The following is a 17,095-nucleotide window of genomic DNA, read 5'->3' on the forward strand; positions in this document are numbered from 1 at the left end:
CTCAACCACCCTAACTCTGACTCCTCCCCCAAAAAAACTCTGTGCTTTAAAACTTTATACACAGTTAACTCTGCCCCTTGGGTTTCCCTTGGTTAGTCATTTTACAGTTAGTTAACCCTTTCCTTATGAACCCAGTATGATGTCACACAGCAATAATAATAATAATAATTAATTATTATTATTATTATTTATTATTTGTACCCCACCCATCCCCCAGCCACTCTGGGCGGCTTCCACAAAGACCAAAAATACACTAAGATGTCACACATTAAAAACTTCCCTGAACAGGGCTGCCTTAAGATGTCTTCTGAATGTTAGGTAGTTGTTTATCTCTTTGACATCTGATGGGAGGGCGTTCCACGGGGCCGGCGCCACCACCAAGAAGGCCCTCTGCCTGGTTCCCTATAACTTGGCTTCTCCCAATGAGGGAACTGGCAGAAGGCCCTCAGAGCTGGACCTCAGCGTCCGGGCAGAACGATGGGGGTGGAGACGCTCTTGCCCTAGGAGGGCAAACACCACAGGCACCTTCTGGTGACAAGTGACTAGTAAGTTTCCTTAAAATCCTCAACCATCTTTGTGTTGGGGTTATTGTGAAAGGGAACCTCTGTATCTTTTAGATGTTCACCAGTCTGAATCTCTGTGTTATAGGTGCTTGAAGTTCCTGGGAGGTAGACATCCTACTTTGGTGCTTCCACTTGTTCCTGAACTTTTAGGGACACATCCTTTCTTCGACACCCCAGAGCCTGACATGGATGACCCAGCGTGTATCCTCTTTTTTTTTTGCTACCCCCTCTCCTTCCCTCTGAATAATGCTTGGCTGACCAGACCACACCGAGCTGTTGTTAAAAACCATGGTTGTCACTTGACTGACAAACCAGAACTGGAAACCGTGGCTTGAAATAGGCTTGTAAACCATGGTTTGTGCTATGCTTTGGTCTGAAATCTTAAAGTATAGTTTGGGATCTTGATTTTGGGGCACGGTATGGTTTCCTGCAAACAAGAAACAGAAACTTGTTGTCTGGTGTCTTCACAGAGAAAGGAAGGAGCGTGAAAGTCCAAGATTTGATACTGCTCATTCTCACAATGGCAAACCATGGTTAGCCATGAAATTAGAATTTGAATAACTTTTGATTGGGTTTTATAAACTGCGTCAAACAGCGACCTGTAGCTTCAGAACTCTTCAGAAGCTGGAGCACGCTTTAATCAGCAGAGTAATTAACTCTTTGTGACGGAAGGGCAGACAGAGGCATGTGTAAAGCATATTTACAAGCAGTTTATTCAGCATAGGTAAATGTAAAGGGACCCCTGACCATTAGGTCCAGTCGTGACCGACTCTGGGGTTGTGGCGCTCATTTCGTTTTATTGGCCGAGGGAGCTGGCTTACATGTGGCCAGCATGACTAAGCCGCTTCTGGTGAACCAGAGCAGCGCACGGAAATGCCATTTACCTTCCCGTTGGAGCGGTACCTGTTTATCTACTTGCACTTTGACCTGCTTTCGAACTGCTAGGTTGGCAGGTGCTGAGACCGAGCAACGGGAGCTCACCCCGTTGCAGGGATTCAAACCGCCAACCTTCTGATCGGCAAGTCCTAGGCTCTGTGGTTTAACCCACAGCGCCACCCGTGTCCCTTATTCAGCATAGATCAAGACAAAGAAAACATGTCTGCTCTCCTTCATGTCTAAGAGCAGGAAGCAGCAAGCAAAAGCTATACGCAAACGGAAGTTCCCAGCAAGCTGTGCTGGAATGTAAACAGACATGTGACATGCAACAATCCACATATCTGTTCCTCTTAGCTGAAACGGAACATCAATATCCTAACAATGGATTGGTGGCTCTGGGCCCCGTGCTCTTCAACCCTTGCTTCATTACCTGTGAGCGTTCTGTTTGCAGCTTCTCTCCAAAGTTCCTCCCTGTGTGTCCAGCTGCTTTGGAATCCTGCTTTTCCCTTAACCTGCGGCGCAAACAGACATTGCGGTCTTGGTTCTCATTTTCAACGCTGCCAAATCGTGCCCAACCATGTCGGCGCTGTTTTCGGATCACACCTTTAGGCACTACGCTTACCTTCGGGACAGTCTCTCTCACCTCGTCCCTCCCTTGCGGGTAAGCCAGTCAATGGTGTTAATGTGTCTCCTCTGTTTTGTTTTGTTTTTTGTTTCTGTTCCGCTTTTGGAGAATTAACGCTCGTAGGAAGACAAAGCAGGCTGCCACTCCGGGTCCAGACAGCTACAATACGCTGTGTAGTAGTAGTAGTAGTAGTAGTAGTAATAATAATAATAATAATAATTTTTATTTATACCCCGCCCTCCCAGCCAAAGCCGGGCTCAGGGCGGCTAACAAGCAATAATAAAAATAAGTTGAATGAATACAACTTAAAAACAAAATTAGAATACAACATTAAAATATTGAAACATTAAAATATTAAAATGTAGCCTCATCGCAGGAGGAGAAAGGAAAAGAAAAAAGAAAGAGGGGGAGGGAATCAAAGTGGCTCCAAGCCAAAGGCCAGGCGGAACAACTCTGTCTTATGGGGCCTGCGGAAAGAAATCAGATCCTGCAGGGCCCTGGTCTCATGAGGCAGAGCGTTCCACCAGACTGGGGCCAGTGTTGAAAAGGCCCTGGCTCTGGTTGAAGCTAATCTAACTTCCTTAGGGCCCGGGACCACTAGGGTGTTGCTATTTATGGACCTTGAGGCTCTCCGTGGGGCATACCGGGAGAGGCGGTCCCATAGGTACAAGGGTCCTAGTAGAACACCTTCCATTGCCTGATGCCCTTCAAATGTTTTGAACTACAACTCCCACCAGCAGCCATGCTTTGAGCTCACAGTTAGGCCTTGCTCTGGGTTCATAGAGTATTGGCCACCCTGGAGAGGCAGGGACTTTTGTGGGAAGGCAGCGACCTGCTTCTAAAGTGCAGAGGGGAGACAGAAAATTCCAAAGTGGAACGTGATCTGCTGAACTTGGCTCCTCTTTCTCTCTTTGCGTAGTTGCCTGGGAAAAAGCTGGCGTCCTCACCTGTGTCCACCAGCCTCGCCCTCCAGGAAGACCCTTCCCAGGAATTCCTGCAACAGAGCCTCGAAAGAGTTTTCAACCTTCAGCACTTAGACCCACAGGGCACCCAGGAGCTGCTTGAATTCACAATTCGGTAATAGTTTCTGAAAAACCAGGAGGTTGCGTTGACCCTTTGCCGATTTGAGGAGCCTTTGGCGATTCTATGTGTGTGCTTTTCAGTTTCGGGGTTCCACGGGTTCCTTAAATTTTTGCACCTGTTGAACAGCAAACCTGTGCAGATCTCCTTAGTCCTCTGGTACAACTCTTTCTCTTTGCATTGCATAAATGTTAACTCTGGCGCAGGGCCTGAGAGCGGAAGGAAATTTTGGCGGCAGGGAGCCCTCGATTCTGCTGGGTCATCGAGGACTCTGTTTCCCCAACACGGGTTGTGGTATCTATTATTTATTCTACAGTGGTACCTCTGGTTGCGAACGGGATCTGTTCCGGAGGCCCGCTCGCAACGTGAAAAGAGCGCAACCCACAGTGGCGCGTCTGCGCACAGGTGGGTTGCGATTCGCCATTTCTGCGCATGGTGTCATTTTGCACTTCTGTGCATTCGTGAGCGGCGAAGCCCTGAAGTATCTTTCCGGTACTTCCGGGTCACCATGGGACGTAACCTGAAAGAACGTAACATGAAGCGGACGTAACCTGAGGTATAACTGTACAGTGGTACCTCAGGTTAAGTACTTAATTCGTTCCGGAGGTCCGTTCTTAAACTGAAACTGTTCTTAACCTGAAGCACCACTTTAGCTAATGGGGCCTCCTGCTGCCGCCGCGCTGCCGGAGCACAGTTTCTGTTCTCATCCTGAAGCAAAGTTCTTAACCTGAAGCACTATTTCTGGGTTAGCGGAGTCTGTAACCTGAAGCATATGTAACCTGAAGCGTATGTAACCTGAGGTACCACTGTATTTAAATTTAAATCCTGCCCCTCCTCGCAACAGAGCCCAGGGCAGCAAACAGCAAGCAGTAAAAGCATCAAAGCCTCTTAAAAACAGTCCCAATGCAGATACAGACCTGACTGCTTCAGACTTATTTATTTGGTTGTTGTGTTTATGGGATGCCTCGTCAAATAAATTATCCGGGCACAGCACGTAGATTGAAAGAATACAAGCTTGTAACGGTAAAACCATGCTGCAATAAAACCCACAGTGAGCTCAAGAGGCAGTTGCAGGTGCTCATTTTAAATCCTTTTAAAAATTAAACAATATTATCCGGCTGCAAACAGGTGTGTTTCAGAAGTACAGTGGTGCCTCGCAAGATGAAAAAAATCCGTTCCGCGAGTCTCTTCGTCTTGCGGTTTTTTCGTCTTGCGAAGCAAGCCCATTAGCGGCTTAGCGTGATTAGCGGGCTTAGCGGATCAGCTGTTAAGCGGCTTAGCGGATCAGCTGTTAAGCGGCTTAGCGGATCAGCTGTTAAGCGGCTTAGCGGATCAGCTGTTAAGCGGCTTAGCGGATCACCTGATAAGCGGCTTAGCGGATCAGCTGATAAGCGGCTTAGGATCAGCTGATAAGCGGCTTAGCGGCTTGGGAAAAAGGGGGAAAAGGAAAAAACCCCGCAGGAACTCGCAAGACATTTTCGTCTTGCAAAGCAAGCCCATAGGAAATTCGTTTTGCGAAGCACCTCCAAAACGGAAAACCCTTTCGTTTAGCAGGTTTTCCGTCTTGCGAGGCATTCGTCTTGCGGGGCACCACTGTAAGCAAAAACCACTGTGTTTGACAGTGGAACAGACTCCCACGAGAGGCGGTGGACTCTCCTTCCTTGGAGGTTTTTAAGCTGAGGTTGGGTGGCCATCTGTTGTGGATGATCTAGTGGAGATTCCTGCATTAAAGGGGGTTGGGCTAGATGACCCTCGGGTCCCAACTCTACAATTCTGCAATGTTGGCCACGCCCCGTGACATCCTTGCAGCCCTTGTTGACTCGCTTTTTATTATCCTCCATTTATTCCTGGGAGCCTATAAGCAAAAGAGATGTCAGAGGTCGTTAACTCACAAAAGCACTTTGTGTTACCTACTTTTAAGTAAACAAAGCAGGCTCCTCGCCACCACCCCATTAAACCAATCATGTTTTTATCCCTCTTCCTCTTTGCTCTAGGGACCTTCAGAGGTTCGGAGAGCTCCAGTCCGACTTGGCTGGGGTGGCTGACTTCTCGGCCACTTACCTTCGATGCCAGCTGCTTCTCATTAAGGTAGGCCTTCCTCTGGAGCAACACCTGGTCCCCTTTCCTGAACTTTTCCAGTATGTTGTGGGGTGATGCCCATGCCACTTAAAAATCTAGCAGACAGCGAACAACACGCAGGCAGTTCAAAGTCAGTCAAACCCGGTGTGTGTGTGTGTGTGTGTGTGTGTGTGTGTTCATGTGTTATTTCCTGCCCAAAGCGCAGAGACCCCCTGCTTTGCTCAGTGTGAAATTGCCAATTTGTACCTCCAAACGACAGCAGAGGAAGTCCGGGAAATCACGGAAGATGTATTAGGTAAACAGAATTGGGATTCAGCACATTAGCTGGGAGCTGACTCGGCAGCCTTTGGAGCTATGGCAATTTGCTGGCTTTGCAGGGGGGGAAATTCTAGCTTCCTTCAGCACTCCCCAACCCCCAGTGCTGTAAACTGGGTACACGATGTCTTAAGATGCAGAAATGGTTGGTAAGTGGATGGAGACTGCTTGGTGTGAGACGGTCAACATGCCCTCCAACATTCCATGATGAAAATAGGAACATGCTACTGCATAATAGGGGACGCGGGTGGCACTGTGGGTTAAACCACAGAGCCTAGGACTTGCCGATCAGAAGGTCGGCGGTTCGAATCCCCGCGATGGGGTGAGCTCCCATTGCTTGGTCCCTGCTCCTGCCAACCTAGCAGTTCGAAAGCACATCAAAGTGCAAGTAGATAAATAGGTACAGTGGTGTCCCACAAGATGAATGCCTCGCAAGACGAAAAACTCGCTAGACGAAAGGGTTTTGCAGTTTTTGAGCTGCTTTGCAAGACGAATTTCCCTATGGGCTTGCTTCGCACGTCGAAGTGCAAGTAGATAAATAGGTACCACTCCAGCGGGAAGGTAAACGACGTTTCCGTGCGCTGCTCTGGTTCGCCAGAAGCGGCTTAGTCATGCTGGCCACATGACCCGGAAGCTGTACGCCGGCTCCCTTGGCCAATAAAGCGAGATGAGCGCCGCAACCCCAGAGTCGGCCACGACTGGACCTAATGGTCAGGGGTCCCTTTACCTTACTACATAATAATGATATTTTATTTTATTTTTGTTTTATTCATTCATTCCCTGCCCATCTGACTGGGTTGCCCCAGCCACTCAGGGCAGCTTCCAACATACAGAAAAACCACTATAAGACATTAAGCATTTGAACATTTAAAAACTTCCCTATACAGGACTGCCTTCAGATGTTAGTTATATCTTTGGCTCGGGGGGGGGGGGCAGGTCGCGGAACTCCATACCTTCTAGCATTTCTACAGTGGAAATAGGGATGTCCTAAGGAAAAGTGGGACATTCCGGGATCAAATCAGAAACCAGGATGGCTCTTGTAAATTCAGGACTGTCCCTGGAAAATAGGGGCACTTGGAGGGTCTGCGTCCAGCAGAAGCTGCTATAGCCAGTGAGTTGTTTGCAGCTGTTTAGTGTAGGTAAACTCTCTGCTGTTCAGTAAGCACGAGACAAGCCCCATGGGAAGCTAGAAGCTTACCAAGCTGTATCCTGAGTTTCGGGCTTAGCTGAATGTCATTTTCTCTGTTTACGTCTTCGTTAAACCTTTAGACCATTCAGAGGATCACAGGGTGGGTGGCAAAAGATTTTAGAAGCAAGCATTTAACACGAAGTGGTCAGCGTTAAAATAAAATTTAATGAAACAGCGGCCAAGATTTATAGCCAGCAGCAGACAGAAGTTACCATGCTCTACAGGAGCAAGAACACTTTTTTCACCCCAAGGCCCACATCCCCTTAGTGACAACCTCTTTTTTGGGGGGCGGGAGGCATGTGCCAGTGTTGGGTAGAGACAGAGGCAAAAGTGGCTGGAGCAATGAATATCCATTTTGCCTTTTGAGCAGTAGATTTTCTATGCACACTCTCACCCCCCCCCCTTGTCTATCCTTCCTCCAGGCAAGCAAGAAGCATTGTCAGAGCTCAAAGATGCAGTCCATCTTTGAAACAGCTCGGGAGGATGCAAAGCAGGGCTAGGGAAGGGTCTGATACACTGGGAGGGCCTCCATGTGTCAGCATCGCCCTTGAGCCAGTGCTACCAACTGGACTCATACACTTCAGCCCCGACTGGGCCAGGCGAGCTGGGTAGCACTTCCAGAGACCACCTTCTGCACAGGAACAGGTCAAAGTGCTGTGGACTCACAGCTTAGAGTTGTGAGCACCGGATTCACTCCAACAAGAAGAGAGTCGTTGCACAGCAGAGTATAGCAGAGCATAAACGACTCGGAGAGCAGCTCTGTAGAATATCTTCCTTATTCTATCTGCAGCTATAATACACAACTATGTACAGAGCTAAATGAGGTCTAAACGAAAAATGCTGAACTGCACTGAGTGTCTGCAGCTGCTCTTAGCAGCAACCTTATCTATACACACGATCTCTCTCTAACACTCAGTCTCTCTCTCTCTTTGATGTGAGGCTGGAGCGAAATAAGTAGAGAGCCGAAATCGCCCCCTCCTCTCTGGAGAATCAGCAGAGAACATCAGCAGATTCTTGGATATGGGAGGGGTGAAATCTCCTCACCATGTTCAGGAGCAGTGTACCACTCAATGCCACTCGCTGGACAAGCCAACCACGAGAGAGGGCTGCTGGCGTTCCCTTCTTGCTTGGGAGCTTCCTTCAGGCTCCTGTGAGAAGCAACTTGCTCTCCCTTGAAAGGCCTTTTGACTTGATCCAGCATGAGGATGCCCTTACAGCTTCCTCAGAAGGAAGGCAAAATTGCATCCTTTCCTCCGTTCGCCCTCCAGCCCAAAGAGCCCAGCTTAGGTTTCAACTCCTGGGTTGCACAGGCCATATCACAGTTAATTCCTGGACGTCTCTTTCAGGCTCTCCAGGAGAAACTGTGGAATGTCGCAGCCCCGCTGTACGTGAAGCAGAACGCCCTGGCAGCAACTGCTGCAAAACAGGTAAGGCAGGGTGGAAAAAACAAACACACATTTCACAGAGGCAGAAATCGCCGAGCATTTATAGGCTCCTTGTGTGTGTGTGGTTTTTTTTACTTAATTATGTGCTATTGGCTTGCAGATTCCAGGAAAGCGAGCGGCCCTGTAGAGAGCTTCCTTTTAAAAAAATAAAAATCTGATGCTTATACCGTGGTACCTCAAGTTAAGTACTTAATTCGTTCTGGAGGTCTGTACTTAACCTGTAAATGTTCTTAACCTGAAGCACCACTTTAGCTAATGGGGCCTCCTTCTGCCGCTGTGCTGCCGGAGCACGATTTCTGTTCTCATTCTGAAGCAAAGTTCTTAACCTGAAGCACTATTTCTGGGTTAGTGGAGTCTGTAACCTGAAGCGTATGTAACCTGATGCGTATGTAACCTGAGGTACCACTGTAGTAGCACAGAAATGCTAGTATTTTTGCCTCAGTCTGTCTTGAACTAGTTGTGCAGATTCCCGTCTGTCTGTGCCAGTACCCCAGTGGTAAATCTGTCCAGAATTGAGAAAAGTGCTGCTTCCTTGTCTAGATTATGGAAGAAACGTACAAGATGGAGTTCATGTACAGCGGCGTTGAACACAAGCAAGTGGTCATCATCCACCACATGCGGCTGCAGGCGAAAGCCTTGCAGCTGATAGTCACGGTGCGGACTACGAGAGGGTAAGGGAAATCTCTGAGCTTCGGGATGTTCTGGACTTGAACTGCAAGATTTAAATAGCTGGAGGCAAATGATGTGGTTGGCTGTGGAAGGTTCAGAAAATGTTGGCTACTGAGCAGCTAGTGGGGTAAAATAGCAGTGATGTTGGATCGAAGTGTAAAGGTAGAGGGACTTCTGACGGTTTGGTCCAGTCGCGGACGACTCTGGGGTTGCGGCACTCATCTCGCTTTATTGGCCGAGAGAGCTGGCGTACAGCTTCCGGGTCATGTGGCCAGCATGACTAAGCCGCTTCTGGTGAACCAGAGCAGCGCACGGAAATGCCATTTACCTTCCCGCCAGAGTGGTACCTATTTATCTACTTGCACATTGACGTGCTTTCAAACCGCTAGGTTGGCAGGAGCAGGGACTGAGCAACGGGAGCTCACCCTATCACGGGGATTTGAACCGCCGACCTTCTGATCGGCAAGCCTTAGGCTCTGTGGTTTAACCCACAACGCCACCCGTGTCCCTAGCATGACTCAAATTCATGAAGAACTCTCTGATAGTAAGAGCTGTTCTAACAGTAGAACTGTAGATGCTTTAGTTGAGATGCCCTTCATTGCAAGGGGCAAGATGACCCTTGGAGCCCTTCCAACTCTACAATTCTATGATGGCATGATTCTAGGATCTCTGCTATGCTATTTGTTTTTGTTTTTTTAATATATTTATTAACTTTTCAAAAATTATACAAAAACAAACAAAAAAACAAAAATACAAAAATTAACAACACATATAATTTCATTCACTTATTTTCTTTTAACTTATTTCTCGGACCTCCTCATAACTCCCCTTTTTGTATTCCAATTCAAATTATTGTTTCAGTAAATCCTCACCCTTGATTTTCACTTAATTTTACACCTCTCTTTCTCCCCCCCCCCCCAATTATCTTAATCATTACAGCTGATAACCACTTAGATTCTATCCAACATCAATCTAACATTCACTAATTTTGTAATATTTCGCGAGATAGTCCTTAAATTTCTTCCAATCTTCTTCTGCCGTCTCTCTTCCCTGGTTTTGGATTCTGCCGGTCATTTCTGCCAGTCCCATGTAGTCTATCACCTTCACCTGCCATTCTTCCAATGTGGGTAGATCTTGTGTCTTCCAATACTTTGCAATAAGTATTCTTGCCGCTGTTGTTGCATACATAAAAAAAGTTCTGTCTTTCTTTGGCACCAATTGGCTGACCATGCCCAAGAGAAAGGCCTCTGGTTTCTTCAGGAAGGTATATTTAAATACCTTTTTCAGTTCATTATATATCATTTCCCAGAAAGCCTTGATCTTTGGGCACGCCCACCAAAGGTGAAAGAATGTACCCAGCTATGCTATTTGAATGGCATAGGGATGCGGGTGGCACTGTGGTCTAAACCACTGAGCCCCTTGGGCTTGCCAATCAGAAGGTCGGCGGTTCGAATCCCTGCGACGGGGTGAGCTCCCGTTGCTCAGTCCCAGCTTCTGCCAACCTATTTATCTTTTTTGTGTGTTTTTAATATTTTGTTGGAAGCTGCCCAGAGTGGTGGGGGCAACCCAGTCAGATGGGCGGCACATGAATAATAAAATTGTTGTTGTTCGTTTCCAGAGTGGAACCTCTCTTTGGAATGTGCGAGAAGTTTTTGCAGGAGGTGGACTCTTTTCAGAGGTATGTTTCCTTGTTTTAGGGACTCAGGCTTTGTTCAAGGGAAGTAATAGTGCCACTGTATTCTGCTCTGGTCAGACCTCACCTGGAGTACTGTGTCCAGTTCTGGGCACCACAGTTCAAGAAGGACACTGACAAACTGGAACGTGTCCAGAGAAGGGCAACCAAAATGGTCAAAGGCCTGGAAACGATGCCTTATGAGGAACGGCTAAGGGAGCTGGGCATGTTTAGCCTGGAGAAGAGGAGGTTAAGGGGTGATATGATAGCCATGTTCAAATATATAAAAGGATGTCACATAGAGGAGGGAGAAAGGTTGTTTTCTGCTGCTCCAGAGAAGCGGACACGGAGCAATGGATCCAAACTACAAGAAAGAAGATTCCACCTAAACATTAGGAAGAACTTCCCGACAGTAAGAGCTGTTCAACAGTGGAATTTGCTGCCAAGGAGTGTGGTGGAGTCTCCTACTTTGGAGGTCTTTAAGCAGAGGCTTGACAACCATATGTCAGGAGTGCTCTGATGGTGTTTCCTGCTTGGCAGGGGGTTGGACTCGATGGCCCTTGTGGTCTCTTCCAACTCTATGATTCTATGATTCTACCTAGGCTCTTATCATGTCAGACTGCAGGTGGGAACTCAAAAGGACTCAGTGCTCATCTATAAAAAATAGATTTAAAGCCCCCATTCAGCTCCTTATTGGCAGCTGCAGAGCCTTCACCCAAACAAGCATGGTTGCTTTTTTCCTACAGCTTGCGCAGCAAGCAATCGAAGGCCAACCTTTTTCACTATGGGCTCTTTCTGAGCTTTTACTTCGAAAGGCCCAGGCAAACCGTACTGGCCCAAAAATGGAAGCAAGAATTACCGACAATTGAAGAATGGAGAATGAAGTTAATGGACTAAACTAACAGGAAGGATTCGAAACCGGCGGAACCAGAAATTCACGGAAGACTGGAGTAAATTTACGGACTATTTGAAAAGTATTTGTGAAGATCAGACGATGTTTGTAGGTTTGCAAGAAGTTTTGTGAGGAGTATTATTGGAAATATTGCAAAATGGAGAAGGGGAAGGATGATTTTTTAAGAGATGGAAAGGCAATATAAAGTTAAGAAATGCATAAGAAGTGGTTAAAACGGTGGATCATCAGAGGTGCTGATGGAAGTCTAAAAAGATTGTATAAGTGATAAGTTTTGTGGTGCATTTTATAATTTATATGTTAAAATCAGTAAAGATATATATAAAGAAAGGCCCAGGCAAACCGTATGGGATTTTCTTGTGGGTGAGACTAAGGTTGCCCCAGATATGAGTCTAGGGATTCCTTGGGGAGGGTCTTCTCTGAGCAGAGGGTAGATCAGGATCTGCTTTGCCTTCGCTCCCAAACTTTCCCCCACACTCTCCCTTTTTCACAGATGTTTCATTGCGGAGCTCCCTCATATGCAAGACAGTTTTGTGGACAAACTCCTGGACCTGATGCCCAGACTAGTAACGTCAAAGCCTTCCGAAGTCGTCAAGATCCTACAGGCAACGTTGCGGCAGAGTTGCTTCCTTTGCCTTCCTCTCCCTGAGAAGGTGAGTATCTGGTTGGCAGCTGGGCAGCCAACTCTAAATAACAACAACAACAACAACAACAACAATTTATTATTTATACCCTGCTCAACAACAACAACAACAACAACAATTTATTATTTATACCCTGCTCAACAACAACAACAACAACAACAACAACAACAACAACAATTTATTATTTATACCCTGCTCATCTGGCTGGGTTTCCCCAGCCACTCTGGGCGGCTTCCAACAAAACACTAAAATACAATAACCTGTTAAACATTAAAAACTTCCCTAAACAACTACTTGAAGTAATTTTAAAAGCAGCTGTTTAATGGTATTAGCATGTTTCCTATATGAATCGCCATATAAGCGTACTTTATAAATTTATTCATAATGGATGCGATGGAATGACCCTCGGTTATGTACTTTCTGATGTGTCTTATTTATTTTTATGACTGCTTTGTTATGCTTGTAATTATATAAATCTTTTCATAGTGTCAGCTGCCTTGAGCATTGTTTTAACTATGGATGATCATATGTATTCCTAATACAGTGGTACCTTGGTTCTCAAACTTAATCCATTCCGGAAGTCTGTTCCAAAACCAAAGCGTTCCAAAACCAAGGCGCACTTTCACATAGAAAGTAATGCAAAATGGATTAATCCGTTCCAGGCTTTTAAAAGCAACCTGTAAAACAGCAATTTAACATGGATTTTACTATCTAACGAGACCATTGATCCATAAAATGAAAGCAATAAACAATGTGCTGCGGTCACACAGTCAGTCAATCAGTAGCTGAACTGGGTTCCACACAGTCACAAAAACAAAACTGCAAAATAAATAGCAAAAACAACCAGACCTCAGCGTGACACTCAAAACGGAAGTGTGGCACTCAAAACAGAGCATGTTCGGCTTCCGAGAAAAGTTCACAAACCGGAACACTTACTTCCGGGTATGCAGTGTTTGGGTTCCAAGTTGTTTGAGTACCAAGGCGTTTGAGAACCAAGGTACCACTGTAATCCAAAATATGAAAGGGGGGGGGTGCCTTTGCAGAACACCTCTTTCCTTCTCCCTTCCCAACTGAGCAATCAAACTAGGAAGGTTGTAACCATGGTTTCCTACTTCATCCAAACCAGGAAACCATGGTTCCCAGCTACAAAACAAAGCAGGATGTTAAGATGTGCTTTGAAGTTGCAAAGGGTATCATTTATGGAGGAAGGCTTGCTCATATCTCAGTATACTAAGCAGTGATAATGATCATTTGAACTACATTGTACTACATTTCTAGAGTCCGTTGAAGAAGTGGAAATTGTTTAGGGTCCTCTGCTCCTGCAGCTGTTTTGCTTTGGCCAACCACATGCACACTGCAGCTCCTTCGCCGCCTCTGTAAATTGACAAACGACTGAATACATTTTTCCAAGCCCAAATCAAAAAAGGGGAGGGGGTAACAAACAGGAATTTTGAGAAGTATGTGTGGCAGTGTGTATATGTGATTTGGCATCTTCCTTCTGCAGATCCACCGAGCGACTGCCACCATCATTGAGCCGGCAGGAGAATCGGACAACCCCTTGCGCTTCACATCGGGATTAGTGGTTGCGCTCGACATTGATGCAACTCTGGAACATGTGCAGGATCCTCAAGGCACTGTTAAAGTTCAGGTAAGGGGAATAAAAGCATTAAGGATCGCCCCAATGGTTGGAAGCAGCTTTTATCAACCTGGGTGCCCTCCAGCTGTTTGGGACTCCAACTCCCATCAGCCCCAGCCATCATGGCCTTTGGTCAGGGATGATGGGAACTGTAGTCCGAAACATCTGGAAGGCGGCAGATTGGGGAAGGCTGCCTTAGTCCTATGCCTTTGCGTGGAGTATGATGAAGTAGAGCCACGCTTTTAGGTGGGTGGGAATAGGAGAAAAAATGGCTTCTGTCTGCAATTCAAGGCAAACCTGTTTAATTCGTTTTTTTCTGAAACAATAAAGGGACTGAAACATTTGTACTTCTCCAGATTTTGCAGTGCGGTTCCGCAGCCAAGTAACGTGTACTGGGATAAAGCGTGCCTTAAAAATTCAAATGCTAGTGAAAAATAACACACGCAAATTCAGTATAATGGAGAAAGCAATAATAATAATAATAATAATAATAATAATAATAATAATAATAATAATAATAATAATTTATTATTATTTATACCCCGTCCATCTGGCTGGGTTTCCCCAGCCACTCTGGGTGGCTTCCAACAGAATATTAAAATACAATAAACTATTAAACATTAAAAGCTTCCCTAAACAGGGCTGCCTTCAGATGTCTTCTAAAAGTCTGGTAGTTGTTTTTCTCTTTGACATCTGCTGGGAGGGCGTTCCACACGGCAGGTGCCACTACCGAGAAGGCCCTCTGCCTGGTTCCCTGTAACTTGGCTTCTCGCAGGGAGGGAACTGCCAGAAGGCCCTCGGCACTGGACCTCAGTGTCCGGGCAGAACGATGGGTGTGGAGACGCTCCTTCAGGTATAGAGCTTTGCAAAAATCTGTATCTTGGACAAAATTGAACACAGAAATGTGTTCATTAGCAGAAGTGCACTGAAATGCTGATTAATTTTCACGAGGACTTTAAAAACAATAATGGCAAACTGATGTGGAAATGTGGAGGAGTGTACTTAAGACTGGAAAAACAAGGAAACGAGAGAAACCGAAATGGACAGATTTGCCCATCGCTAGATGTGTGTGTCGGGTGTGTGTTTGGGGGGAGGGGTCTTCTCGCTTCAGCAACTCTTTTTTGCACATTGTTGTGCAATCAGAAGGTTGGCGGTTTGAATCCCCGCGACGGGGTGAGCTCCCGTTGCTCAGTCCCTGCTCCTGCCAACCTAGCAGTTCGAAAGCATGTCAAGGTGCAAGTAGATAAATAGGTACCACTCCGGCGGGAAGGTAAACGGCATTTCCGTGTGTTGCTCTGATTCACCAGAAGCGGTTTAGTCATGCTGGCCACATGACCTGGAAGCTGTACACCGGCTCCCTTGGCCAATAAAGCAAGATGAGCGCCGCAACCTCAGAGTCGGCCACGACTGGACCCTAACGGTCAGGGGTCCCTTTAACCTTTACCTTTATCTGCAAAGAAACTGAATGCAAAAACTCCAGGCAGCCACGAAGCAGCTCATAATGCATTGTTGAAGGAAGAGTCCCTTACCTTGGGGAAGCTGGGCTGAAACTGTGCTTTCGTCCCCCTTTCAGTGTGCACACGATTATGCCCTACATCAGTGTTTCCCAACCGGTGTTCCGCGGCACACTAGTGTGCCGTGAGACACCGGCTGGTGTGCCGTGGGAGGAAGGCGGGCGAGTCGGGCGGTGAGAGGCGGCGGCGGCGGCGAGGATCCGCGTCGAGCCAGGGGCGGCTCCGCGGTGGTGGTGCCGAGCGGCGGGGCAGCGCGCGCAAAAGGGAGGAGCGCGAGACAGCGGAGGAGGAGGAGGCCGGCATGTCCGGGCAGCAGCAGCAACAACAGCAGCAGCAACTCCCGCCGCCGCCCCCTCCTCCGCCCGCTATCGCCGCCGCCGCCTCAGCTGCCCTCGCTCTGCTGCCTCCTCCCACCCCGGCAAGGGGGAGGGAAAAAACTTTCGCTTTTGTGCGTCCCTCCCGGCGTGACGCTGCGCGCTGACGTCACGGGGCGGGGCTTTAATGGTGGTGTGCCGCGAGATTTTTTTCCGGCTAACAGGTGTGCCGTTGCCCAAAAACGTTTGGGAAACACTGCCCTACATAATGCGAGTAACGTTTGCATAGGGCTTCTGTATTCCTGACTCCCTGTGCCTCAGCACTGACAAATCCCACTCTTCCCTTCTAGGTTGTATACCCTGACGGGCAGGCACAGCTCATCCATCCTAAACCAGCAGACTTTCGAAACCCCGCTCCCGGAAGGCACCGGTTAATTACTCAGGTTTACCTCTCTCACACTGCCTGGACAGGTAAGGAGGATGCTGGATCCAGTAGATTCTGCATGGGGAAGTCTTTACCGTGTGGGTTTCGCTTGAGCACTTAGGGGTTCTGTGGCTTCTTTCTACTGCTGGCATTGGCCGGAAACCAATGCAGCAAGTCGCCAGAAAAGGCACATGATATGTGATTGGTTGAATCAACCGCCCGTCTCCCAGAAAATGCCCTGCATTCAGTGGTAGAGAAAGATTTCAACGTGGTTCAAGCTATAGGAGCTCGCTCTTGCTGGCTCAACAGGTTATATATAACAATAGACAATTGCTTGTTAAAAAACAAACCAGACTAGCATAATTTAAAGTTTGTGATGCAGTACTTCATATATGGAGAAGCTACAGTCTTTCAGATATTACTGCACTCCCAATTCCCAGAAGCCTCAGACAGCATGGCCTAAACAGGAATGATTTATTCCTGTGGATAACAACAACAATTTATACCCTGCCCATCTGTCTGGGTTTCCCCAGCCACTCTGGGCAGCTCCCAACAGAATATTAAAAACATGATAAAAGATCAGATATGAAAAACTTCCCTAAACAGGGCTGCCTTCAGATGTCTTCTAAAAGTCAGGTATAGTGGTGCCTCGGGTTACATACGCTTCAGGTTAAAGACTCCACTGACCCAGAAATAGTACCTCAGGTTAAGAACTTTGCTTCAGGATGAGAACAGAAATCGCGTGGTAGCGGCGCAGCGGCAGCTGGAGGCTCCATTAGCTAAAGTGGTGCTTCAGGTTAAGAACAGTTTCAGGTTAAGAATGGACCTCCGGAACGAATTAAGTATGTAACCAGAGGCATCACTGTAGTTGTTTATTTCCTTGACATCTGAAGGGCGGGCATTCCATAGGGCAGGCGCCACCACCGAGAAGGCCCTCTGCCTGGTTCCCTGTAACCTCACTTCTCGCAGTGAGGGAACTGCCAGAAGGCCTTTGGAGCTGGACCTCAGTGGAACTGAATGATGGGGATGGAGACGCTCCTTCAGGTTCCAGAGGTTCCCCCACCCCTGCCATACTGCTTGTTGCACCCAAAGACAATCTGTAGTTTAAGGCCGGGGCACCTAACTTTTGCTTTTGACCTT

At 47.2% G+C, this 17,095-nt stretch overlaps 1 protein-coding gene across 1 annotated transcript in view; it reads left to right on the forward strand.

Moving 5' to 3' along the window:
• Positions 1 to 17,095, forward strand: part of INTS4 (integrator complex subunit 4) — a 42,007-nt gene that overhangs the window by 23,984 nt on the left and 928 nt on the right. The window contains exons 13-22 of the mRNA XM_083499360.1: positions 649 to 764; positions 1,967 to 2,100; positions 2,984 to 3,141; positions 5,139 to 5,232; positions 8,074 to 8,154; positions 8,713 to 8,843; positions 10,460 to 10,519; positions 11,917 to 12,076; positions 13,572 to 13,715; positions 15,882 to 16,002. Coding sequence (XP_083355486.1) covers positions 649 to 764; positions 1,967 to 2,100; positions 2,984 to 3,141; positions 5,139 to 5,232; positions 8,074 to 8,154; positions 8,713 to 8,843; positions 10,460 to 10,519; positions 11,917 to 12,076; positions 13,572 to 13,715; positions 15,882 to 16,002 — 1,199 coding nt within the window. The remainder of the gene's footprint in view (positions 1 to 648; positions 765 to 1,966; positions 2,101 to 2,983; positions 3,142 to 5,138; positions 5,233 to 8,073; positions 8,155 to 8,712; positions 8,844 to 10,459; positions 10,520 to 11,916; positions 12,077 to 13,571; positions 13,716 to 15,881; positions 16,003 to 17,095) is intronic.

This window comes from Podarcis liolepis, assembly GCF_965112155.1.
Source record: "Podarcis liolepis genome assembly, chromosome: 4".
Classification (NCBI taxonomy): domain Eukaryota; kingdom Metazoa; phylum Chordata; class Lepidosauria; order Squamata; family Lacertidae; genus Podarcis; species Podarcis liolepis.